Source organism: Palaemon carinicauda, chromosome 6, assembly GCF_036898095.1.
Source record: "Palaemon carinicauda isolate YSFRI2023 chromosome 6, ASM3689809v2, whole genome shotgun sequence".
Lineage (NCBI taxonomy): Eukaryota > Metazoa > Arthropoda > Malacostraca > Decapoda > Palaemonidae > Palaemon > Palaemon carinicauda.
In genome coordinates this window covers 7,175,647-7,203,397 of record NC_090730.1, presented here as the reverse complement: position 1 = coordinate 7,203,397, position 27,751 = coordinate 7,175,647, and the positions used below count along the sequence as shown (strand labels likewise).

The 27,751-nt window shown below is 43.5% G+C and overlaps 1 protein-coding gene across 2 annotated transcripts in view; it reads left to right on the top strand.

Annotated features, from left to right (window-relative positions):
• The first annotated feature begins 251 nt into the window (after window positions 1-251).
• LOC137642406 (uncharacterized) overlaps window positions 252-27,751 on the top strand; it is a 96,118-nt gene continuing 68,618 nt past the window's right edge. Inside the window, exons 1-3 of one of the 2 annotated variants that reach the window (XM_068374949.1) lie at window positions 252-492; window positions 2,081-2,204; window positions 3,105-3,216. In XM_068374949.1, the coding sequence (XP_068231050.1) occupies window positions 2,094-2,204; window positions 3,105-3,216 (223 nt within the window). In that variant the 5' untranslated portion in view covers window positions 252-492; window positions 2,081-2,093. Of the gene's footprint in view, window positions 502-2,080; window positions 2,205-3,104; window positions 3,217-27,751 lie in introns of both variants that reach the window. The other variant, XM_068374947.1, reaches the window with a different exon arrangement.

Sequence of the window (27,751 nt, the reverse complement as noted above, 5' to 3'; positions counted from 1 at the left end):
ATACATATAGAGGAATGACTGTGAACAGATAGCACTCACAATCAGGACAACAAAATCCTTCATTAAATGCAATGTATAGAACGTTGAGGAAAGAAATTAGTTACTTTATGACAATACATTTGCTGCAGTGATATTTTTTAGATCAAGAACTAATTCATTAAAACTAAATATTGCAAATGGACAAAATCGGGGGAATGTAAACTGTAATTTTTGTGAAAATGAGGATTTTATACATTTATGTTGTTTTGTCAGGGATATAGAAAAGAAAGGAATGAAGTAATTGAGCTACAACAACAATACGAGGAAGACCTAAAGTAAATAGTGGTATTATTTTTATTTAGTGAAACAAATATAGAAAAGAAAAAAGATGTATTAAATCTGATGTGGAAGAAAAGACAAAACAGTGTAAGAAGATAAACTTTGGAGGCGCCGTTGCAAAGGCAACGCCTCACCCCCAGACCTTGAACCAGAACTTGAATTAATTTGATTGTGGTAGATCAGGTCAGTAATTAATTTGTAGATACATATTTACTATAGATTAATATTATAAGTAAAAATACTGTTTCCATGGTGTATTTATAGGTACTTTTGAGTTGTTCTTATACAAATTACCAGGGTCTCCACCTAACCTAAGATTCCCCACCTAACCTAAGGGTCCTCACCGTAACCTAAGGGTCCCCACCTAACCTAACCTAACCAAGGAGCCTTAGCCTTAACTACTTGCCTACTGGAGGCTTCATCGACTTTCCTACTGGAGTCTTCACCAACTTGCCTACCGGAGACTTTATCGACTTGCCTACCGGAGGCTTCATTGACTTGCCTACCGGAGGCTTCATCGACTTGCCGTGAGACCGTCGTATCCTTAGCTTACCCTATTAAGACTAAATCTCAGCCCTATGTTGGCTTCCTATCCGGTGTTACGGTCTGACCGATCCCCCGGTCTCAAAATTCTCCTTGATAATCTGCGCATGCGCGAACATTACCGTTTGCCAGTGTATACGAGGTTGATGTTTTATTTTCCTGTAATGTTAGTGTGCGCAGCTCAACATTACTGCTTGCCAGTACATACGAGCTTGATGTTTTATTTTCATGCGAGCGAAGCGAGCTAATGGTGGAAAAGAACCATTATACTGTACAATGTCAAGGAAAATTCTGAAACCTGGGGATCGTTCAGACCGTCACACCAGCTTCACTCCTTGCAAGGTTAATGCTAAATCATATTTCGTAAATTGTGAAACTGGCTTCTTAATATCATATGTCAGATAAAGATAAAATTTTCCCAATAAAGAAAACAGTAAAATTATAGTGATGGACGGAAAAACATTTTGAACACGAAAAATATTTTCTTCCTGTAGTAAATAATGTTTTCACTGAAAGTGGCTTTCATTTCTACAGAAAATAAGCAAAAATGCCAATAGACCATCTAAAAATGGGGATTTTTTTTTCTTTTCTAAATTTAATGGATTATGCTCCGTCGTGCGCTCACTGTGCTAGTGGAAAAAGAAAAATATCAAGCTTCTATGTACTAGCAAGCAGGACATGCTTAGCTGTGCACGATAACCTCGTTACGTTGATTATCATTTCTTAGATAATTAAGTTTGGGGTGTATGTACGATAGCGGCCACCTGTATTTGATATGTTTAACTTCGAAAACGGCAGTGTAAAGGGGGTCGCAGGAAGGTATTAGCCCCCCATCGGGTAAGTAGGTAAGGACACGGTTTGTAGGTTAGGTTAGAGGGGAAAGTTTAGGTTAGTTGATGTCCATTTTTAATGAACGCGTGAGGAACTGGCTGCTGATATACAAAGGCTCCATAAGTTTTTATTTGCACTGAAAATAAGTGTTATTTTTTACGCAGAGAGAATTTTTCTTTAGGAATCACCTGTTTCTTAGACACCAAAACTTGTCTTCCTATCCTCACTTTTTCAATTATTACTGCAGCTTGGCTTGTGTCAATAATTCTAGTAATGTTATTTGTAGACAAATTTGTATATCAACTGTTATTTTGAATTTTTAACCATTTATATTTTTTTTCAATTATGTTAACGTCAGAACTGTATGTATTGCATAATTATTTTTCAGGAATTCGTTCGAAATGGTGTCCCTATCTAGTCATGCGTATGACAGCGATCAGGAGTCCATTGACCTGAATGAATTGCCGGATTTTGGAATAGAAACTGGGATAGAAGCTACTACAACTACACAGGTTGGAAATACTGTTTATAGTTTTTAACAGAGTTTATCAGTGCAGTGATTTACGGTTGATATAGTGTTCTCGAGTTAGTTATTGGAAGATATTTTCATAAATTCATGAAATTTATATGACAGAACACCCATTTCCTTCTAATAAATTACTACTCTATTGCTGTCAATATGTCTTCTTGAATAAAAAAATGTAAAATCTTATATAAACAAAGAAAAATAGTCTTTACAGTCACTTTATCTATGAGCAAAATATGCAAGAGATGGCCTGAAGTCATTCAAATTAATGAAATCATTTTATGTCAGGACTTTAGATTAAATCATGAGTAAAGATTTAAATTTGTGCATCTCAAGGTTCTGTGGAAACTCAGTGAATTAAATATTGGAGATTTGGTATATTTTATGTTGGTTTATTATGTTTAAAAATCTTAATAAACTTCAATCTTTCTTAAAAGTGAGCTGCATTTTTTACTAATAATACAAACTTAATTTCTTTGTACCAATTTTGTTCCTCTAACCAACCTCATGTTTGTACCTATAGCCAAAGGAAAAGAGTGAGTACACAGGCTACCCCATGGACACTTATCATATACACCCGTAAATATTTTATTATTTTATCAAGCTTGAACACCTACTCTGGCTTTTAGGTTTGTATATCTGGGTAAAATGCAATTTGCTTTCAGGAAACTTATTGCATTTTTGTAACCTTATAATGTTATTTAGTAGTGATAATCTGTGTAAGCCAAATTTTATAATAATGACAATATGATACAGTACATTATAGTGTATTAATTAGAAAAGGTATGTTTGTTTAATTTTATAATTGTCAACATAATACAGTACTGTACAGTATAGTTTGTCGATTTAAACCCAATCTTTATTGATATTGTTTAAAAAATTCTAGGTATCTCTGAGCATTGGGCCCCTTCTGGATGCTGAGTATGCTGAGAGACAAACCACTGAAAGACTGGAACAAATTGAAAAGGAAATGAGGTTATTTGCATTGGATGAAACAGGTAAGCACTGTGGTTATAGTACTTGAAGACGGTGAGAAATCTCAAGTCTTAAAAAGAATTTGTTCCTACGCAGATATAAACTTTCGTCCTTCAATAGGGATATGATTTCAGAAAGGCTGGAAACTTGTCTGTTGTAATTTATCATGAGATATCAGTAGTTGCTGGCTGGTAGCTCACTAGGAAGCAACTTTGATTTCCGTCGTCGAGTAGTTCAGATGTACTCTTGATCGACAAACTTGCCTTATTGATTATTTTTCTTTCTTTCCAGTTCAATTATATGTGTATGTTATAAAAAAAACATTTATTGGCATATGGTCTTGCCCTGGAATTCCAGAACGATGTTGCAGGACTTTCACAATCAAACTGAATGTGGATCCCTATTCTTTATGTCCTGTGTGCTAGTCTTCCCCTTGTGAGGAGTGAAGGGAGTTGTCGGCCTTTTAGTGGTAGGGTTCTCCAAGAGAAGGAAAAAGAAAACTAAGCAAAATTCCTCCACTTCCAGTTCTACCTATAAGACAAAGAAATCCTCTGGGTATCTTGCTTCCCCCTCATAGAACTCATGCTTCTGATAACAATGGGATGTGATCCTGGTTCTCAAGGTTCTTATGTGTACCCTGTTTAAGCCTTTGAGAAGGTTGTCAGACAAATCTGATTCTCAAAAGACTTTTTTTTTCTTTTTTTTTTTTGTTAACCATAGCATCATTGAAGAGAGTAGGGGAGTTACACAAGCTCTTATTTAGTTACTCTTGCTGATAGTTGGAAGGAGGTTACTTTTAGTTTTATGCCAGAGTTCGTAACTAAAACCCAGAACCCATTGTTGCATTGGTAGGTATTAGGTTGGCCAGGACACCAACTGCCCGGAGAGATACTACCGCTAGAGAGTTATGGGGTCCTTTTACTGACCAGACAGTACTACATTGGATCCTTCTCTCCATTCTCTCTGGTTACGGTTCTTTCCCTTTGCCTACACATACACTGAATAGTCTGGCCTATTCTTTACAGATTCTCCTCTGTCCTCATACACCTGACAACACTGAGATTACCAAACAATTCTTCTTTACCCAAGGGGTTAACTACTGCACTGTATTTGTTCAGTGGCTACTTTCCTCTTGGTAAGGGTAGAAGAGACTTTAGCTAGGGTAAACAGCTCTTCTAGGATAAGGACACTCCAAAATCAAACCCTTGTTCTCTATTGTTGGGTAGTGCCATAGCCTCTGTACCATGGTCTTCCACTATCTTGGAGTTAGAGTTCTCTTGATTGAGGGTACACTCGGGCACTATTCTATCTAATTTCTTCTCCTCTTGTTTTGATTGAAGTTTTTATTGTTTATATCGGAAAAATTTATATTAATGTTGCTACTGTTCTTAAAATATTTAATTTTCAATATTTAACTTAGCCGGTGATTATAATAGCTGCAACTCTGTTGCTCGACAGAAAACTCTAAGGTAAAACTCGCCAGCGATCGCTACACAGGTTGCGGGTGTGCCCAACAGCGCCATCTGTCGTCCAGATACCCAGTACTCAATGTAAACAAAGACTCAATTTTCTCTCTGTCGTGCTACCGACAAGACGTACTTACTCGCTGTTGCTAAACTGGATTTGTTTTCACAACTAATTGGTGAAGTACATTATTCTAGTTTTGAGCTTTCGCTGTGCAGGCTTTCTCTTCACAAATCCTTGAACTCTTTTTGATTACGGATTCTTTGTTGATGACTTTTTGATAGTTTTTGAATTCCCCTTTGACCAATTCAAAATGGCTGACCCTTCACAAGTCCCAAAATTTAGGAAGTGCAATGCTAGGGACTGTTCAAGGCGTCTTCCGAAGGCTTCTATCGACCCTCACACTGTTTGTTCCAATTGTCAGGATAAAACCTGTCAATTGGAAGATCGATGTGAGGAGTGCGTTGGGCTTTCGGAATTTGATTTTATCGAATTCCAAAAGTATACACGTAGGCTAGAGAGAGATAGAGTTAGGAGAAGTTCCTCTCGTTCTATTGACATTTCCTCTCCTCATGCCCCACAACCTATTCCTTCCCCTGTAGTGGTTGCTCCTAATCCCCCTTCTGGCACTCAGGAACCTTTGATGGCTGATATGATGCGTGCCATCCAAGCTCTGGGTGAGAGAGTTGAGTCCCTGGCTAGTGACCGTAATCAGCTCATGGCTGATGTGAAGGAGCTGAAGTGTAAAAGTGCAGTGGGAAGTGTTAAAGTGAGTGATAGTGTTGTGGATAGTGTTGCGCTTGAGGGTTCGTCTGTTCGTGCCTGTCGTCCTCCTAGTCCGGGACCTCTTGCAAGCTCCCAAGTCCAGGGGAGAAGCAATGTCGTACGACAAATGGGTTCGAGAGGCTTTAATCAGCGAACAGACGTTCCCTCCGTGGTATCGGGCGTATCTACCCAAGATCGCCCCTGCCTAACAAAGACGAGAGAGCCCATTTATACCTCGTCTTCGGAAGGTGTTTCTCACAAGAAACCATGGACCAAGGTCTCACGACCGTTAAAGCGCAAGTCGGTCCCTTCCGCACAAGTCCAACGGCCCAGCTGTAGCCACTGGGTCAGTTCGGACTCGCTGCCGTCATCCGATGACTGCTCACCTCCTAAGAGAGGCAAAGCGGTACCGCTTCAGACAGTTACACCGTCTGTCGCCGCACCTGCTCCTGTAGACCCTAAGTGGTCTTTACTGCAAGACATGCAGTCTCAACTAACGTCGCTTATGCAGGACTTTCGTGCGGAGAAGGTTGCTGCCGCACCAGCTAGTGCAGCTCCTTGCCTACAACCACCCACACGATCGGTTGTGCGTCCTGGGGACGCTGAGGTAACCTCACGCACTCCAGTTGTGAGAGTTCCGCCACCCATGCGTTCCAGTGTGATCTGCCAGCCGCATGTTGACGTTCAGCAACGCACGGAGGTATCCGTTGACGTTCGTGAGGTTCAACAACCGTCAGAGTTGTTTTGTTTTGACGCGGTGCGTCAACCTCCGCAACCCAGTGTGGGTGCCACTGCTCACCCACATCAGTCCAGACAGTCTGGAGTAGACGCTGTGCGTCCCCGCGCTGCTATGGTTGTTGCCAGCTCACAGACTGGGCAGCAGTTCCATGACGTTGCGTCCGGCTCAGTCACGCATGCACCCGTGCGACCGGACTCAGCTAACCAGCCGTTACCCACTCCGTTGCCGTTCCCTCATCAGTTCTCGGATGAGGGACTTTCTGATGATGATGGTGCTGCACACGTAGATGAACCGCATTCAGAACTGGACGAGCCTAAGTCTACGCAACCCTCTTTGGACTTTAGGAAAGTTTTGGCCCTGTTCAAAGAGATGTTTCCGGACCAGTTTGTGTCTGTGGCTCCGCGTTCTCCTCCGTCAGAGTTTGTGTTAGGCATGCCGTCTACCACTCCTGCCTTTACTAGACTCGTCCTCGCACGCTCGTCCAAGAGAGCTTTGCGGGTGATAGGAGAATGGCTGCAGTCCAAAAAGAGTTTAGGGAAGACAGCTTTTACGTTTCCCCCTGCTAGACTCTCTTCTAGATCGAGCGTCTGGTATGCCACGGGAGAAGTTCTCGGCTTGGGAGTTCCTGCCTCTGCCCAGGGCGACTTCTCAAGTCTTGTAGACTCTCCCTGCCGCCTTGCCATGAGACGCTCAAAGATATGTTGGTCATCTTCGGACCTGGACCACCTTTTGAAAGGTATCTTTAGAGCCTTCGAAGTTTTTAACTTCTTAGACTGGTGTCTAGGAGCTCTAAGCAGAAAGATCTCTCCGACAGAGAAGGAGACTTCCTTGCTCATTATGTCCTGCATGGACAAGGCCGTACGTGATGGGTCTAATGAGCTTGCTGCATCTTTTGTGTCCGGAGTCCTTAAGAAGCGTGAAAACCTATGCTCATTCCTTTCAGCTGGAGTTACACCATGCCAGAGATCCGAACTTCTGTTTGCTCCTCTTTCCAAATGCCTTTTTCCAGAGGACCTGATTAAGGAAATTGCCGCTTCTTTGATACAGAAGGATACTCACGATCTTGTTGCGTCCTCAGCTCGCAAAGCCACCCATTTGCCTACCTTGTCAGCTAGACCAAGGATGGACACTCCAGCGTCCCGTTTTATTCCGCCCTTTCGTGGCAGAGCCTCCAGCAGAGGAGGTGCTCGTGCCGAAGGGAGACGTGGAAAGAAGAAAGGAACCAAGTCCTTTAAGGGCAGAGTCTGACTGCCAGCTTCTTCAGACAGCAGTGGGAGCCAGACTCAAGAACTTCTGGCAGACCTGGGAAAAGAGAGGCGCAGATGCACAATCTGTGAAGTTGCTCAGAGAGGGGTACAAGATCCCGTTTGTATGAAAACCCCCTCTAGCAACGTCTCCCATCGATCTCTCTCCCAGGTACAGAGAGGAAGACAAGAGACGAACATTGTAACAGGAAGTGTCTCTCTTGCTAGAGAAGGGAGCGGTAGTCAAAGTCCCGGACCATCAAACCCCGGGATTCTACAACCGTCTCTTCTTGGTGTCAAAGAAGACAGGAGGGTGGAGGCCGGTGCTAGACGTCAGTGCGCTGAATGTCTTTGTCACAAAGCAGACGTTCTCCATGGAGACCACAAAGTCGGTTCTAGCAGCGGTCAGAAGGGAAGACTGGATGGTCTCGTTAGACCTAAGGGACGCCTACTTCCACGTCCCCATCCACCCGGACTCCCAACCTTTTCTGAGATTCGTTTTCGAAAAGGTTGTCTACCAGTTTCAAGCCCTGTGCTTTGGCCTAAGCACAGCTCCTCTTGTGTTTACGAGGCTGATGAGGAATGTAGCCAAATTCCTTCATTTAGCGGACATCCGAGCCTCCCTCTATTTGGACGACTGGCTTCTCAGAGCTTCCTCCAGTCGTCGCTGTCTGAAGGATCTAAAGCGGACTCTAGATCTGACCAAGGAATTGGGTCTCCTTGTCAATATGGAAAAGTCACAAGTGATCCCATCCCAAACTATTGTGTATTTAGGGATGGAGATTCACAGTCTAGCTTTTCGGGCTTTTCCGTCGGCCCCCAGAACAAGCCAAGCCCAGTTATGCATCCAGGACATGCTGAAGAAGGAACGATGTTCAGTCAGGAAGTGGATGAGTCTGATAGGGACGCTATCATCCCTGGAACAGTTTGTGTCATTAGGAAGACTACACCTCCGTCCTCTTCAATATCACCTAGCATTTCACTGGAAAAAGGACAAGACGCTAGAAGCGGTCTCGATCCCTATTTCCGAGAAGATGAAGTCTTGCCTGACATGGTGGAAGGACAGTATCAGCCTCAGAGAGGGTCTGCCCCTGGCTGTTCAGACTCCCAACCACGTTCTCTTCGCGGACGCATCGGACGTAGGCTGGGGCGCGACACTAGACGGTCGGGAATGTTCGGGACTATGGAACTCGAGTCAAAAGTCAATGCATATCAACTGCAAGGAGCTACTGGCAGTACATCTGGCCTTGAAAAGCTTCAAGTCTCTCCTTCAAGGCAAAGTGGTGGAGGTGAACTCGGACAACACCACGGCTTTGTCGTACATCTCCAAGCAAGGAGGGACCCACTCACTGACATTGTACGAGATCGCAAGGGACCTGCTCACCTGGTCAAAAGGTCTAAACATATCGCTAGTAACGAGGTTCATCCAAGGCAACTTGAATGTCATGGCAGATTGTCTCAGTCGGAAGGGACAAGTCATTCCAACAGAATGGACCCTCCACAAGGATGTATGCAAGAGACTTTGGGCCACTTGGGGCCAGCCAACCATAGATCTCTTTGCAACCTCGATGACCAAGAGGCTCCCAATATATTGTTCACCAATCCCGGACCCAGCAGCAGTTTATATAGATGCCTTTTTTCTAGATTGGTCACATCTAGATCTATACGCATTCCCACCGTTCAAGATTGTCAACAAGGTACTGCAGAAGTTCGCCTCTCACGAAGGGACAAGGTTGACGCTAGTTGCTCCCCTCTGGCCCGCGAGAGAATGGTTCACCGAGGTACTTCGATGGCTAGTAGACGTTCCCAGAACTCTTCCTCTAAGGGTGGACCTTCTACGTCAGCCACACGTAAAGAAGGTACACCAAAGCCTCCACGCTCTTCGTCTGACTGCCTTCAGACTATCGAAAGACTCTCGAGAGCTAGAGGCTTTTCGAAGGAGGCAGCCAGGGCGATTGCTAGAGCAAGGAGAACATCCACCCTTAGAGTCTACCAATCGAAGTGGGAAGTCTTCCGAAACTGGTGCAAGTCAGTATCTGTATCCTCGACCAGTACCTCTGTAACTCAAATAGCTGACTTCCTCTTATACCTGAGGAAAGAACGATCTCTTTCAGCTCCCACTATCAAGGGTTACAGAAGCATGATGGCATCAGTCTTCCGTCACAGAGGCTTAGATCTTTCCAACAATAAAGATCTACAGGACCTCCTTAAGTCTTTTGAGACCACGAAGGAGCGTCGTTTGGTTACACCTGGTTGGAATTTAGACGTGGTACTAAGATTCCTTATGTCAGACAGGTTCGAGCCGCTACAATCAGCCTCTCTGAAAGATCTCACCTTAAAGACTCTTTTCCTGGTATGCTTAGCCACAGCTAAAAGAGTCAGTGAGATTCATGCCTTCAGCAAGAACATCGGATTTTCGTCAGAAAAAGCTACATGTTCACTACAACTTGGTTTTCTAGCCAAAAACGAGCTGCCTTCTCGACCTTGGCCGAAATCGTTCGATATTCCAAGCTTATCGAATATGGTTGGCAATGAACTAGAAAGAGTCTTATGCCCTGTGAGAGCTCTTAAGTTCTATTTAAAACGAACTAAACCTTTACGAGGCCTGTCTGAAGCTTTATGGTGTTCAGTTAAGAAACCATCTTTGCCTATGTCAAAGAATGCTTTATCCTATTTTATCAGACTGTTAATACGAGAAGCTCATTCCCATCTGAGTGAGGAAGACCAAGCTTTGCTGAAGGTAAGGACACATGAAGTTAGAGCTGTCGCAACTTCCGTGGCCTTTAAACAAAATAGATCTCTGCGAAGTATAATGGACGCAACCTATTGGAGAAGCAAGTCAGTGTTCGCGTCTTTTTATCTTAAGGATGTCCAGTCTCTTTACGAGAACTGCTACACACTGGGACCATTCGTAGCAGCGAGTGCAGTAGTGGGTGAGGGCTCAACCACTACAATTCCCTAATTCCATAACCTTTTTAATCTTTCTCTTGAAATGTTTTTATTGTTTTTTGGGTTGTCCGGAAGGCTAAGAAGCCTTTCGCATCCTGGTTGATTTGGCGGGTGGTCAAAGTCATTTCTTGAGAGCGCCTAGATTAGAGGTTTTGATGAGGTCCTGTGGTATGGGTTGCAACCCTTGATACTTCAGATCCTAGGGGTCGATCAGCATCCTAAGAGGATCGCGAGGCTCCGTAAGGAAGACGTACTTAAAAAGGCAGAGTAATTGTTCAAGTCGACTTCCTTACCAGGTACCTATTTATTTTGTTTTTGTTATTTTGATAACTTCTAAAATGAAATAAAAACTCTTAGCTCATAATAATGTAAACATATATTGCTGGTCTCTACCCACCCCCCTGGGTGTGAATCAGCTATTATAATCACCGGCTAAGTTAAATATTGAAAAATGTTATTTTGATAATAAAATAAATTTTTGAATATACTTACCCGGTGATTATAAATTAAAGGACCCTCCCTTCCTCCCCAATAGAGACGCAGTGGAACGAGGAGAAAATTGAGTCTTTGTTTACATTGAGTACTGGGTATCTGGACGACAGATGGCGCTGTTGGGCACACCCGCAACCTGTGTAGCGATCGCTGGCGAGTTTTACCTTAGAGTTTTCTGTCGAGCAACAGAGTTGCAGCTATTATAATCACCGGGTAAGTATATTCAAAAATTTATTTTATCATCAAAATAACATTTTTCTTTGTTTCCTTTCCTCACTGGGCTATTTTCCCTGTTAGGGCCCCTGTGCTTATAGCATCCTGCTTTTCCAACTATGGGTGTAGCTTAGCAATTAATAATAATAATAACTCCAGGTTCTAGACCTTCTCCATCCCCTCCCTCTGTGAGGCATTGCGTAGCAATCAAGATGAGATACTTTTGTGTCTGTGAGGGTTCTGTGGCTCTATTTGAAGGGGATTTGACTCCTCAGGCCTGAATGTCAATGCCTCTCTCCCTAGCACTACCAGAACCAAGAAAGAAGTGATGAGGAACACGATCTCTATCTGACTTCTTGAGACAATCCGTAGGGCATATGCCTCAACAACTTAAAGTGTCGATGATTGCCTGGGCCAGGGGTATAGGCAGCATCCTGGCCTTCAAGAAGGATCTTGCAGTCAGCCAGGTGTTAAAGGCCTGGGTTTGGAAATGCCTTCATGCACTTTTACCTGTGAAAGTATACCTACAAGTCCCTTGATACTTTTGCACTTGGTTCTGTGGTAGCTGGTTAAGTAGTTGTGTTTTTCCTACCATTGCTCTATCATGACTAAGCTTGAGTAGTAGCTAAACCAGGCATCTATTGTGATGGCTTGATAAGATATGATGGTGATGAAGTAGTTGTGTAGCCAGCCCAGCTCCCGCATGGGACAGGAAGCATCTTATCTATGGTGATATGTAGATTTAAGTCTGGAGTGACTGGCTCTTCTCCATCTTTCCTTCCCCACTCTTTGAGGGTAAAAACGGTTGAAGCGGTACTCACTACACTTTTGAGTTCCATTCTTTAGAATTTAGAGAGGTATCTCCCCCCATCCTGCAGAATATATACCAACCCTGTAATCATCATATGCCAGGTATATCATTCAGGACTGCTAGTCTCATTTTGGGTAAGGTTTCCCTCCTTTGACCACATAGCCTACCAGTCTACTTAGTACAGGCCAGGCCCTATGAGCCTATTCATCCCTATGATAGACAGATAGGGGGTTGCTGGAGTCATATACTTTGTGCCTCTACAGGACCAGGCTGACTAACATTTCCATGGAAGAATCAACCAGTTCAGTTCTAGGGGGACTTCTGACTCACCAATTAGTTAGTCTTATTTTAAAGGATGAAAAGTGTATATACAATCTTAAAAGTAATTTGTCTTTTTCATAGCTTTACAAACATGATTCTTTTAGCTAAACATCCCACCTGAACCACCTCTCTCAGTCTTGAGTCGAAGGTCAAATGTGAAGAGTCTCTGATTAACTACATCGTTAATGAATTCAGTGGCCTTTGCAGCTCCATTGAATTTATGCCCTATTTTAAAGTACTTGAGTTTGTATAGCTAGGTAAAATACAATTTTAAACATAAGACTTACCCAGTAGTTATATAAATTATATAGCTTACGTCCCCGACGTCAACGGCAGAAAATTCGAAACTCGTGCCAATCACCGATTGGATAGCCAGGTGTACCACCCCTGCGCCCTTGCGAGGTACCTAGGAACCATTCCAGGAACCCTCATATATTCCCTGCCGTGCTAGTGGTAAGATGTTGGATTTTTCACTCGCTATAACCTGTAAATTACAGTTATTTTGGTGATGTACAATTTATTTTTAACCTTCACTGGTTGGATTTTATTTTTACTGAGTGTTAGCGCTTTAACTAAGTTTGTATCTTAACAGAGGTAGGAATGGGAGTTTTTCCCCCTTCTGTAAAACTAACGACCCTACTCTTTAAACATGATGGCGGAGATCGTTCCACCATCTCTATGACGTCACAATCGTGTGACGTAAGCAACATACAGATAGTACTACGTAATATGTTGCATAATTATTTTCTTTGCTTTTTCTTGTAAAGAATGAAAAGGAAGTCTAACTTATAATAAGTATTTAACTTTTAATATAAAAAGATGATATTAATTTTTAAGAAAATATTTGTCTTTTTAGTATTCGTTCTTTAAATCATCAATACTATTTTCAAAGATTAAATAGAACTAGCGTATTGTTAGTTTTCAATATTTAACTTAGCCGGTGATTATATAGCTGCAACTCTGTTGCCCGACAGACAACTCTAAGGTAAAAACTCGCCAGCGATCGCTACACAGGTTGCGGTTGTGCCCAACAGCGCCATCTGTCGTCCAGATACCCAGTACTCAATGTAAACAAAGACTCAATTTTCTCTCTGTCGTGCTATCGACAAGACGTACTTACTCGCTGTTGCTAAACTGGAGTTTTTTTCACAACTTATTGGTGAAGTACTTTATTCTAGTTTTGAGCTTTCGCTGTGCAGGGTTTCTCTTCACACAAATCCTTGAACTCTTTTTGATAACGGATTCTTTGTTGATGACTTTTTGATAGTTTTTTTGAATTCCCCTTTGACCAATTCAAAATGGCTGACCCTTCACAAGTCCCAAAATTTAGGAAGTGCAATGCTAGGGACTGTTCAAGGCATCTTCCGAAGGCTTCTATCGACCCTCACACTGTTTGTTCCAATTGTCGGGATAAAACCTGTCAATTGGAAGATCGGTGTGTGGAGTGCGTTGGGCTTTCGGAATTCGATTTTATCGAATTCCAAAAGTATACACGTAGGCTAGAGAGAGACAGAGTTAGGAGAAGTTCTTCTCGTTCTATTGATATATCCTCTCCTCATGCCCCACAACCTATTCCTTCCCCTGTAGTGGTTGCTCCTAACCCCCCTTCTGGCACTCAGGAACCTTCGATGGCTGATATGATGCGTGCCATCCAGGCTCTGGGTGAGAGAGTTGAGTCCCTTGCTAGTGACCGTAATCAGCTCATGGCGGATGTGATGGAGCTTAAGTGCAAAAGTGCAGTGGGAAGTGTTAAAGTGAGTGAGAGTGTTGTGGATAGTGTTGCGCTTGAGGGTTCGTCTGTTCGTGCCTGTCGTCCTCCTAGTCCAGGACCTCTTGCAAGCTCCCAAGTCCAGGGGAGAAGCAATGTCGTACGACAAATGGGTTCGAGAGGCTTTAATCAGCGAACAGACGTTCCCTCCGTGGTATCGGGCGTATCTACCCAAGATCGCCCCTGCCTAACTAAGACGAGAGAGCCCATTTATACCTCGTCTTCGGAAGGTGTTTCTCGCAAGAAACCCTGGACCAAGGTCTCACGACCGTTAAAACGCAAGTCGGTCCCTTCCGCGCAAGTCCAACGGCCCAGTTGTAGCCACTGGGTCAGTTCGGACTCGCTGCCGTCATCCGATGACTGCTCACCGCCTAAGAGAGGCAAAGCGGTACCGCTTCAGACAGTAACACCGTCTGTCGCCGCACCTGCTCCCGTAGACCCTAAGTGGTCTCTTCTGCAAGACATGCAGTCTAAACTGACGTCTCTAATGCAGGACTTTCCTGCGGAGAAGGTTGCTGCCGCACCAGCTAGTGCAGTACCTAGCCCACAACCTTCCACACGATCGGTTGTGCGTCCTGGGGACGCTGAGGTAACCTTCTCACGCACACCAGTTGAGAGAGTTCCGCCACCCATGCGTTCCAGTGTGATCTGCCAGCCGCATGTTGACGTTAAGCGACGCACGGAGGTCTCCGTTGACGTTCGAGAGGTTCAACAACCGTCAGAGTTGTTTTGTTTTGACGCGGTGCGTCAACCTCCGCAACCCAGTGTGGTTGCCACTGCGCACCCACATCAGTCCAGACAGTCTGGAGTAGACGCTGTGCGTCCCCGCGCTGCTATGGTTGTTGCCAGCTCACAGACTGGGCAGCAGTTCCATGACGTTGCGTCCGGCTCAGTCACGCATGCACCCGTGCGACCGGACTCAGCGAACTAGCCGTTACCCACTCCGTTGCCGTTTCCTCATCAGTTATCGGATGAGGGACTTTCTGATGATAATGTTGCTGCACACATAGATGAACCACAATCAGAATTGGATGAGCCTAAGTCTACGCAACCCTCTTTGGACTTTAGGAAAGTTTTGGCCATTTTCAAAGAGATGTTTCCGGACCAGTTTGTTTCTGTGGCTCCTCGTTCTCCTCTGTCAGAGTTTGTGTTAGGCATGCCGTCTACCACTCCTGCCTTTACTAGACTCGTCCTCGCACGCTCGTCCAAGAGAGCTTTGTGGGTGATAGGAGAATGGTTGCAGTCCAAAAAGAGTTTAGGGAAGACAGCCTTTACGTTTCCCCCTGCTAGACTCTCTTCTAGATCGAGCGTCTGGTATGCCACGGGAGAAGTTCTCGGCTTGGGAGTTCCTGCCTCTGCCCAGGGCGACTTCTCAAGCCTCGTAGACTCTCCCCGCCGCCTTGCCATGAGACGCTCAAAGATATGTTGGTCATCTTCGGACCTGGACCACCTTTTGAAAGGTATCTTTAGGGCCTTCGAAGTTTTTAACTTCTTAGACTGGTGTCTAGGAGCCCTAAGCAAAAAGATCTCTCCAACAGAGAAAGAGACTTCCTTACTCATTATGTCCTGCATGGACAAGGCCATACGTGATGGGTCTAATGAGCTTGCTGCATCTTTTGTGTCCGGAGTCCTTAAAAAGCGTGAAAACCTATGCTCATTCCTTTCAGCTGGAGTTACACCGTGCCAGAGATCCGAGCTTCTTTTTGCTCCTCTCTCCAAGTGCCTTTTTCCGGAAGACCTGATTAAGGAAATAGCCGCTTCATTGATACAGAAGGACACTCACGATCTTGTTGCGTCCTCCACTCGCAAAGCTACCCCTTTGCCTACCTTGTCAGCTAGACCAAGGATGGACACTCCAGCGTCCCGTTTTATTCCGCCCTTTCGTGGCAGAACCTCCAGCAGAGGAGGTGCTCGTGCCGAAGGGAAACGAGGAAAGAAGAAAGGAACCAAGTCCTTTAAGGGCAGAGTCTGACTGCCAGCTTCTTCAGACAGCAGTGGGAGCCAGACTCAAGAACTTCTGGCAGACCTGGGAAAAGAGAGGCGCAGATGCACAATCTGTGAAGTTGCTCAGAGAGGGGTACAAGATCCCGTTTGTACGGAAACCCCCTCTAGCAACGTCTCCCATCGATCTCTCTCCCAGGTACAGAGAGGAAGACAAGAGATGAGCCTTGAAACAGGAAGTGTCTCTTTTACTAGAGAAGGGAGCGGTGGTCAAAGTCTCGGACCATCAAACCCCGGGATTCTACAACCGACTCTTCTTGGTGTCAAAGAAGACAGGAGGGTGGAGGCCGGTGCTAGACGTCAGTGCTCTGAATGTCTTTGTCACAAAGCAGACGTTCTCCATGGAGACCACAAAGTCGGTTCTAGCAGCGGTCAGAAGGGAAGACTGGATGGTCTCTTTAGACCTAAGGGACGCCTACTTCCACGTCCCCATCCACCCGGACTCCCAACCTTTTCTGAGATTCGTTTTCGAAAAGGTTGTCTACCAGTTTCAAGCCCTGTGCTTTGGCCTAAGCACAGCTCCTCTTGTGTTTACGAGGCTGATGAGGAATGTAGCCAAATTCCTTCATTTAGCGGACATCCGAGCCTCCCTCTATTTGGACGACTGGCTTCTCAGAGCTTCTTCCAGTCGTCGCTGTCTGAAGGATCTAAAGTGGACTCTAGAGCTGACCAAGGAATTGGGTCTCCTTGTCAATATGGAAAAGTCACAAGTGGTCCCATCCCAAACTATTCTGTATTTAGGGATGGAGATTCACAGTCTAGCTTTTCGGGGTTTTCCGTCGGCCCCCAGAACAAGCCAAGCCCAGTTATGCATCCAGAACATGCTGAAGAAGGACCGATGTTCAGTCAGGAAGTGGATGAGCCTGATAGGGACGCTATCATCCCTGGAACAGTTTGTGTCATTAGGAAGACTACACCTCCGTCCTCTTCAATACCACCTAGCATTTCACTGGAAAAAGGACAAGACGCTAGAAGCGGTCTCGATCCCCATTTCCGAGAAGATGAAGTCTTGCCTGACTTGGTGGAAGGACAGTATCAGCCTAAGAGAGGGTCTTCCCCTGGCAGTTCAGACTCCCAACCACGTTCTCTTCTCGGACGCATCGGACGTAGGCTGGGGCGCGACATTAGACGGTCGGGAATGTTCGGGACTATGGAACTCGAGTCAAAGGATAATGCATATCAACTGCAAGGAGCTACTGGCAGTACATCTGGCCTTGAAAAGCTTCAGGTTTCTCCTTCAAGGCAAAATGGTAGAAGTGAACTCGGACAACACCACTGCCTTGGCGTACATCTCCAAGCAAGGAGGGACCCACTCACTGACGTTGTACAAGATCGCAAGGGACCTGCTCATCTGGTCAAAAGGTCAAAACATATCACTAGTTACGAGGTTCATCCAAGGCAACTTGAATGTCATGGCAGATTGTCTCAGTCGGAAGGGACAAGTAATTCCAACAGAATGGACCCTCCACAAGGATGTATGCAAGAGACTTTGGGCCACTTGGGGCCAACCAACCATAGATCTCTTTGCAACCTCGATGACCAAGAGGCTCCCAATATATTGCTCACCAATCCCGAATCCAGCAGCAATTCATATAGATGCCTTTTTTCTAGATTGGTCGCATCTAGATCTGTACGCATTCCCACCGTTCAAGATTGTCAACAAGGTACTGCAGAAGTTCGCCTCTCACGAAGGGACAAGGTTGACGCTAGTTGCTCCCCTCTGGCCCGCGAGAGAATGGTTCACCGAGGTACTTCGATGGCTAGTAGACGTTCCCAGAAGTCTTCCTCTAAGGGTGGACCTTCTACGTCAGCCACACGTAAAGAAGGTACACCAAAGCCTCCACGCTCTTCGTCTGACTGCCTTCAGACTATCGAAAGACTCTCGAGAGCTAGAGGCTTTTCGAAGGAGGCAGCCAGTGCGATTGCTAGAGCAAGGAGAAAATCCACCCTTAGAGTCTACCAATCGAAGTGGGAAGTCTTCCGAAACTGGTGCAAGTCAGTATCTGTATCCTCGACCAGTACCTCTGTAACTCAAATAGCTGACTTTCTCTTATACCTGAGAAAAGAACGATCTCTTTCAGCTCCCACTATCAAGGGCTACAGAAGCATGTTGGCATCGGTCTTCCGGCATAGAGGCTTGGATCTTTCCAACAATAAAGATCTACAGGACCTCCTTAAGTCTTTTGAGACCACAAAGGAGCGTCGTTTGGTTACACCTGGTTGGAATTTAGACGTGGTACTAAGATTCCTCATGTCAGACAGGTTTGAGCCGCTACAATCAGCCTCCCTGAAATATCTCACCTTAAAGACACTTTTCCTGGTATGCTTAGCCACAGCTAAAAGAGTCAGTGAGATTAATGCCTTCAGCAAGAACATCGGATTTTTGTCAGAAAAAGCTACATGTTCACTACAACTTGGTTTTCTAGCCAAAAATGAGCTACCTTCTCGACCTTGGCCGAAATCGTTCGATATTCCCAGCTTATCGAATATGGTAGGCAATGAACTAGAAAGAGTCTTATGCCCTGTGAGAGCTCTTAAGTTCTATTTAAAACGAACTAAACCTTTATGAGGCCTATCTGAAGCTTTATGGTGTTCAGTTAAGAAACCATCTTTGCCTATGTCAAAGAATGCTTTATTCTATTTTATCAGACTGTTAATACGAGAAGCTCATTCCCATCTGAGTGAGGAAGACCAAGCATTGCTGAAGGTAAGGACACACGAAGTTAGATCTGTCGCAACTTCTGTGGCCTTTAAGCAAAATAGATCTCTGCGAAGTATAATGGACGCAACCTATTGGAGAAGCAAGTCAGTGTTTGCGTCTTTTTATCTAAAGGATGTCCAGTCTCTTTACGAGGACTGCTACACACTGGGACCATTCGTAGCAGCGAGTGCAGTAGTGGGTGAGAGCTCAACCACTACAATTCCCTAATTCCATACCCTTTTAATCTTTCTCTTGAAATGTTTTTATTGTTGTTTTTATGGGTTGTCCGGAAGGCTAAGAAGCCTTTCGCATCCTGGTTGATTTGGCGGGTGGTCAAAGTCATTTCTTGAGAGCGCCTAGATTAGGGGTTTTGATGAGGTCCTGTTGTATGGGTAGCAACCCTTGATACTTCAGATCCTAGGGGTCGATCAGCATCCTAAGAGGATCGCGAGGCTCCGTAAGGAAGACGTACTTAAAAGGCAGAGTAATTGTTCAAGTCGACTTCCTTACCAGGTACCTATTTATTTTGTTTTTGTTATTTTGATAACTTCTAAAATGAAATAAAAACTCTTAGCTCATAATAATGTAAACATATATTGCTGGTCTCTACCCACCCCCCTGGGTGTGAATCAGCTATATAATCACCGGCTAAGTTAAATATTGAAAAATGTTATTTTGATAATAAAATAAATTTTTGAATATACTTACCTGGTGATTATAAATTAAAGGACCCTCCCTTCCTCCCCAATAGAGACGCAGTGGAACGAGGAGAAAATTGAGTCTTTGTTTACATTGAGTACTGGGTATCTGGACGACAGATGGCGCTGTTGGGCACACCCGCAACCTGTGTAGCGATCGCTGGCGAGTTTTTACCTTAGAGTTGTCTGTCGGGCAACAGAGTTGCAGCTATATAATCACCGGGTAAGTATATTCAAAAATTTATCTTATTATCAAAATAACATTTTTCACTGCGTAGTCCTCATGAAAATACGATGCAGTCCCAACAATTCTTGATATCGTTGTTTATTTTCTTTCGATGTTGGGATTCTAGTATTATTCGTATTTTCACATATATGTTCCAATTGTAAAGTGTAGCAATCCACTATTTTGGAAAACCTTAAGATTTAAGGGTTGTTTACATATATATATATATATATATATATATATATATATATATATATATATATATATATATATATATATATATATATATATATATATATATATATATATATATATATATATATATATATATATATATATATATATACAGTGATACCTCGGTAGTCGAACGACTCTATACTCGAACAATTCGGAGTTCGACCAAAATTTTCGAGAAATTTTTGCTGCGGTGCTCGACCAAAAATTCGGTACTCGACCAGCCGAACACGTGACGACCGCATGGGCTTTGTGATGATCGCGCCATCTCGGCCACTCTCGCTTGTTCGGGAAGCATCAGTTCTCTCGAGAGCGTCACTCAGACAACGCGTGATCAGCATTCGTTGTGATTTAGTGATTTTCAGTGCTTTTAATTGCTTTTTTAGCTTTCATAATGAGTCCCAAGAAAGTAATGAGTGTTAAGGGGAAGGAGAAGAGGAAAACAGTGCGAACAACGATCGAGTTGAAGAAGGAAATTATAGCGAAATATGAGAATGGTGTACGAGTGTCCGATTTAGCGGTAGAATACGGAATGGCGAAGTCGACCATTTCTACGTTTTTAAAGCATAAAGAAATGATTAAGAAGGCGAATGTTGCAACGGGAGTTACGGCGGTAACTAAGCAAAGGCCACAAGTGATTGAGGAGATGGAAAAGTTGCTTTTAATATTTATTAAAGAAAAACAGTTGGCCGGGGAAAGTGTTAGTGAAGCGTTCATTTGTGAAAAAGCGTTGCATATCTATGAAGAATTAGTGAAGAAAAGTCCGAGTACCAGTGAAAGTGATTCATTTACATTTAAAGCGAGCAGGGGTTGGTTTGAAAAGTTTCGTAATAGAACAGGTATTCATCGTGTTACTAGGCATGGGGAGGCAGCTAGTTCGGATCAAATTGCAGCCGATAAATACGTGGGGGAATTCGATCGGTACATAAATGAACAAAATTTGATCGCACAACAAGTCTTTAATTGTGATGAGACTGGGTTATTTTGGAAGAAAATGCCAGCCAATACGTACATTACCAAGGACGAGACGAAGATGCCAGGTCACAAGCCAATGAAAGATAGGCTAACATTGTTGCTGTGTGCAAATGCAAGTGGCGATTGCAAGATCAAACCCTTGTTAGTGTACCACTCGGACAACCCCCGGGTGTTCAAACGAAATAATATTTGTAAAAGTGCACTACCAGTTATGTGGCGCTCGAACACTAAATCTTGGGTCACAAGACAATTCTTTACTGAGTGGATAAACGAAGTGTTTGCCCCCCAGGTTAAGGCTTACCTCATTGAAAAGAGCTTGCCAATGAAATGTCTTCTGGTTATGGACAATGCTCCTGCACATCCTCCAGGTCTCGAGGATGACTTGAAAGAAGAATACAGCTTTATCAAAATCAAATTCTTGCCCCCCAATACTACTCCCATACTCCAGCCCATGGACCAACAGGTCATTTCAAACTTCAAAAAACTCTATACCAAGGCCCTTTTCAGAAAGTGTTTTGAAGTGACCAGTGACACGAAGTTGACCCTAAAGGAATTCTGGAAGGAACACTTCAGCATCCTCAACTCTGTTAACATGATTGACCAAGCTTGGCGAGGTGTGACCTATAGGACATTGAACTCTGCCTGGCGTAAGCTGTGGCCATCATGTGTCACAGAGAGGGAGTTTGAAGGTTTCCAACCAGAGGCGGGTCCAAGCACTGCTACCCCTGTAATTTCTGATGACACTGATGTCGTTGAGGAAATTGTTGTCATGGGCAGGAGTTTGGGGCTTGAGGTCGACAAGGATGATATTGATGAGCTTGTAGAAAGCCATTCTACCGAGTTGACTGTGGAGGAATTGTTGCACCTGCAACAACAACAGCAGCAGGATCTGATTGTGGAGCAGGAATCTTCAGAAGAGGATGAGGTAAGGGAGGATGTTCCAAGTTCTCTCATCAATGAAATTTGTTCCAAGTGGGCAGATGTGCAGGCTTTTGCTGAAAAATACCACCCAGAAATTGCAGTAGCAAACCGGGCAGTGCATATGTTTAATGATAGTGTCATGTATCATTTTCGAAAAATACTGCAGAGGAGGAAGAAACAATTAACAATAGACCAGTTTTTCACAAAAGAAAAGAAAGCTGCTACATCAAAGCCTGTTTCTCCTCCAAAGAAGAGACAAAGAAGAGAAGAAACCCCTGAAATAGATCTGCCCACCCTTTCATTGGAGAGAGAAATAACTCCTGAAGGAGAACTACCCCGCCACATCATGGAAGGGGACTCTCCTTCCAAGCAGTAACCTCCCCCTTCCATCCTCTCCACATCCATCCCTGTATGCCATCGAACCGCTGCTCAAAGGTATGTTCACTACAGTACAGAAAATGGTTTAAAATTGTTTTATTTTAGTACAGTAAATGGTTTAAAATTGTTTTATAGGATTTTCTGACCAATTTCATACACATTTAGATAATTATTGTTGTTTAGGTACACGTTTTATTAATATTTTGGGCCTGTTCGAGTGCTTGGGAACGGAATAGAATATATACCATTATTTCTTATGGGGAAAAAAAATTCGGTACTCGAACAAATCGGAGGTCGAACACGGATCTCGAACGGATTATGGTCGAGTACCGAGGTATCACTGTATATATATATATATACGTTATTGCGATATCTGTTCATTTTAATAGTAACAAATCACTATTTTTGGGAACCTTTAAGAATTAAGGGTTGTTTACATTTATATATATATATGTTATTCCTATATCTGTTCATTTGAATCATATATCATGTAACTTTCTCGGTAGTTGTATATAACTACCGGGTGAGTATGTATAACATTTATATTTGCTGGTAGTTATATGTAACTACCGGGTAAGTGTGTTCAAACATTTATTTACAATGAAAATATCAGGGTAATATCTTATAAAAAATATTTTGTTACAATTTTATATAGCAAGAACTAGAAATGATTTTGCATTATCATTCAGGCCCTTGGCAGTAGAGAAAGATCTATCACAATGGGCAGGACTAGTTATGATCTTTTGTGTAAGAGTTTAAAAGTGCAAGTTTTAGTGCTAAATTAGTGCAGTTTATTTATTCAGCACAGTGGACGTTTTTTCCTAGCCTTAGACCTCTTCCAAGCTCCCCAAACCCTGGGAGAAGGAATGTCGATCGGCCAAAGGAAACGAGAGGCGTTAGCTCACGAGCAGACGTCCTCTCGAGCGTTCCCGTTGACATTCCCAAGAATGCTTGCCCTTGCCATGGGAAAGCAAAGAGCGTTGGATGTTAAGCTACTAAAATTGCTGTTAGAGTCTTGCATTGCATCACATTTGCTGATTATAGCAATACTATAATTCTTACGAACCAACATAGACACGGTTTTTATTCCAGAGCGCCAGTCGGCCATGAGAACCCTCTGATGAACCGAACGCCCCGAGTGACGTAATGAAGATTAGTTTACGCTCGGCGCTAAGTCTTTCAGGACGCTCGGCGCCACGTCTTTCAGGACAATCGGCGCCTCGTCTTTCAGAACGCTCGGCGCCACGTCTTTCAGGACACTCGGCGCCACGTCTTTCAGGACGATCGGCGCCTAGTCTGTCAGGATGCTCGGCACCTCGTCTTTCAGGAGGTTCGGCGCCACGTCTTACAAGATCGTTGTCGGTAGAAGACATTGGTGATCACTTTTCTCTTGTTGAATTTGAGATTCTCAGAAGGAGAAGATCCTTATTCCTTTCGTCCTTCAGTTGATTTAGAAACTCATGAAAGTTTTTATGATTAGTTTCCAAATTTTTTATGCCTGTTGAATCACGTTCGCCACCCTCTGAATTTACACATGGTCATAAATGAAGCTTTAAGGATGATGGGAGACTGTATATAGAGTCTCGGAAGGACCAAAGAAAGACAGCTTTCTTTTTTCCTCTGAATAACCTGGCCTCTAGATCTTGTATCTGGGGTATGAGATTATTTTTATTATTATCTCTAGCCAAGCTACAACCCTAGTTGGAAAAGTAAGATGCTTTAAGCCCAAGGGCTCCAATAGGTAAAAATTCCCAGTGAGGAAAGGAAATAAGGAGTTAAATAAATGATGAGAATAATTTAACAATAAATCATTCTTAAAACAGTAACAACGTCATAACAACGTCTAAAACAGATATGTCAAATAGGGTGGAGGTCTAGCCACGTTAAGGTCGAGGACCTTGTGGCAGCTCCACAGAGACTGTTACAGCCCCCTGGGTGGATTGCTGAGTCTCTCAAGGAATTCAAGTAAATGAGGCATATAAACCCATGAAGCCATCTTCCTTATCAGGTATTCCAGGATAGCAAGGGTGGAGGTCTAACCACGTTAAGGTCGAGGACCTTGTTGCAGCCTCACAGAGATCTTTACAGCCCCCTGGGTGGGTCACTGAGTCTCTTAAGGAATCCAGACAATGGGGCAGGATAACTTTGAGGTCCGTGCTATTCCTAAAGGATGGATGCGAAATCTTTTTCCTATTGAAACCTCCTTTGTTAGTATCTCTGATAAGACCCCTCTGCAAAATAATCTTCGCAACATCAAATGTCTCTCTTTTGGGAGAGGGAGGCTTTTATCCGGTCCTGGATGTAACTGCTCTCAATACCTTCGTTCAGAAGTCAAAGTTCTCCATGGAGACATTGAAATCATGAACTATTTAAAGTCTCATGTCAGCCTGGTCACAAGGCGAAGCAGAGTCTGACTGCTTTCGCCTTCAGGCAGTAGAGCCAGACTGCATAACTTCTGGCAATCTTGGGAGAAGAGGGGAGCAGACCTTTGGTCAGTACATCTTCTGAAGGAGGATTACAATTTCTTTTCATAGGGAAACCTCCTTTAGTTTTAGCTCCAATAGATCTCTCTCCCAGATCTAGAGAGGAGTTTAAGAGGCAGGCTTTGCAATTAAACTTTTGCTAATGTAGCAGAATACTGCACTCAAGAGACATCAGAGCCTCCCTGTATCTGGATGATTGACTCATCAGAGCTTTTTCTTACGATCTTCATGAAGGATTTTCAGATAACTTTGAACCTTTCTGAAGAATTGCGTATTCCTGTCAACAAGACGAGTCTCTTCTGACACCAGGACGCTTAGCACCACGTCTTATAGGACGTTCGGCGTCTTGCTCTGTTAACCTCTCGGCGCCACGTCTGACAGGAAGCTTGGCGCCACACCTTCCAGGATGTTCGGCGCCACATCTCACAGGACGCTCGGCTCCACGTCTTACAGGAATCTCGGCTCCACGTCTTACAGGAAGCTCGGCTCCACGTCTTAAAGGAAGCTCGGCGCCACGTCTTACAGGACGCTCGGCGCCTCGTCTTTCAGGACGCTCGGCACCACGTTTTTCAGGACGCTTGGCGCCACGTTTTACAGGAAGCTCGGCGCCACGTCTTACAGGGCGCTCGGCGCCCTGTCTTTCAGGACACTCGACGTCGGAGATCTAGAACGAGGCATGACATTAAACATGAGAACCTCGGACTTCGTGGTGACACTAGTCGAATCGAATGTCGAGATTAGGACGCCTTAGTTCCGATCTCTTTTATCACAAAAGTTTTTTGTCAAGCGTCTAGCCTTAGTAAAATGCGGCGACATAGGCGGTGATCTGGGTTTCCTTGATGCCAGGGGTCAGGACCTTGATATATGTATACTGATAAACACGTCACTAGTTCCGTTAGATCTTCTGACACCATCACAGAAAATACAGTACTTTATTTAAGGATGGTGATTCAGAGTCAAGTTTTTTCAGGCTTTTACGTCTCCTCTTAGAACGGGGGAAGCCTTCTGGAAACTGCAATCTTTCTAAAGATACAGAAGTGTTCTGCGCGGAAGTGGATGAGTATGTTGGGAAACCTCTCCTCTTTGGGAGGGGGTTTTTTCCCTGGGAAGACTGATTCTTTCTTTGTGACCATTGTTATGTCATTTTTCATCCTAGTTTTCCTGGACCAGGGTTCGATTCCCGGCCAGTCAGAAGCTAGAAGCTATGGTCCTTATGTGAGTTATCTTTATTCTCTCCATTTCAACCTCAATCATTTTGGGACAAGGAGAAGGTCTTGAGTCGATATGCATCTCTTTTAGGATGCCATGAGAAGTTGCCTTCAGTGGTGGTTCGATCCAGTCAAACTTCCAGAAGGTTACCCCTTTTGAACAGAGGATCTTAGACCTTGTGTTGTGTCTTGTCGCCTCGGATTCGGGGTGGGACCAACACTAGACAGTTGTATTATTATTATTATTATTATTACTATCCAAGCTACAACCCTCATTGGAAAAGCAAGATGCTATAAGCCCAGGGGCTCCAATAGGGAAAAATAGCCCTGTGAGGAAAGGAAATAAGGAAATAAATAACTGAAGAGAACAAATTAACAATAAATCATTCTAAAAAAAAGTAATGTCAAAAGAGATATATCTTATATAAACTATTAACAACGTCAACAACAAAAATGTCATATATAAACTATAAAAAGACTCATGTCCGTCTGGTCAACAAAAAAGCATTTGCTCCAACTTTGAACTTTTGAAGTTCTACTGATTCAACAACCCGATTAGGAAGATCATTCCACAACTTGGTAACAGCTGGAATAAAACTTCTAGAGTACTGCGTAGTATTGAGTCTTATGATGGAGAAGGCCTGGCTATTAGAATTAACTGCCTGCCTAGTATTACGAACAGGATAGAATTGTCCAGGGAGATCTGAATGTAAAGGATGGTCAGAGTTATGAAAAATCTTATGCAACATGCATAATGAACTAATTGATCGACGGTGCCAGAGATTAATATCTAGATCAGGAATAAGAAATTTAATAGACCGTAAGTTTCTGTCCAACAAATTAAGATGAGAATCAGCAGCTGAAGACCAGACAGGAGAACAATACTCAAAACAAGGTAGAATAAAAGAATTAAAACACTTCTTCAGAATAGATTGATCACCGAATATCTTAAAAGACTTTCTCAATAAGCCAATTTTTTGTGCAATTGAAGAAGACACAGACCTTATATGTTTCTCAAAAGTAAATTTGCTGTCAAGAATCACGCCTAAAATTTTGAAAGAGTCATACAAATTTAAAGAAACATTATCAATACTGAGATCCGGATGTTGAGGAGCCACCGTCCTTGACCTACTTACAATCATACTTTGAGTTTTGTTAGGATTCAACTTCATACCCCATAATTTGCACCATGCACTAATTTTAGCTAAATCTCTATTAAGGGATTCACCAACCCCAGATCTACATTCAGGGGATGGAATTGATGCAAAGAGAGTAGCATCATCTGCATATGCAACGAGCTTATTTTCTAGGCCAAACCACATGTCATGTGTATATAGTATGAAAAGTAATGGGCCAAGAACACTACCCTGTGGAACACCGGATATCACATTCCTATACTCACTATGGTGCCCATCAACAACAACTCTTTGAGATCTACTACTTAAAAAATCAATAATAATGCTAAGAAACGACCCACCCACTCCCAACTGTTTCAGTTTGAAAACAAGGGCCTCATGATTAACACGGTCAAAGGCAGCACTAAAATCAAGGCCAATCATACGAACTTCCCGACCACAATCAAGGGATTTCTGTACTGCATTGGAGATTGTAAGAAGGGCATCACATGCTCCAAGGCCTTTCCGAAAACCAAATTGCAAACTAGGGAATAGATGATTACCTTCAGCAAACCTATTAAGACGTTTTGCCAGAAGACGTTCAAAAACTTTAGATAATATGGGAGTTATGGAAATTGGGCGGTAATCAGTGGGACTTGAGCTACCACAAACACATTTACATAGAGGAGTAACATTACCAATTCTCCAACAAGTGCTAAAAGCTCCTCTTCTTGCTAACTTGCGTAAAATAACAGATAACTTTGGAGCTAAGAAATCTGCTGTCTTTATAAAAAACAAAGGAAAAATACCATTAGGGTCTACACCTCCATAAGCATCAAGGTCCATCAACAG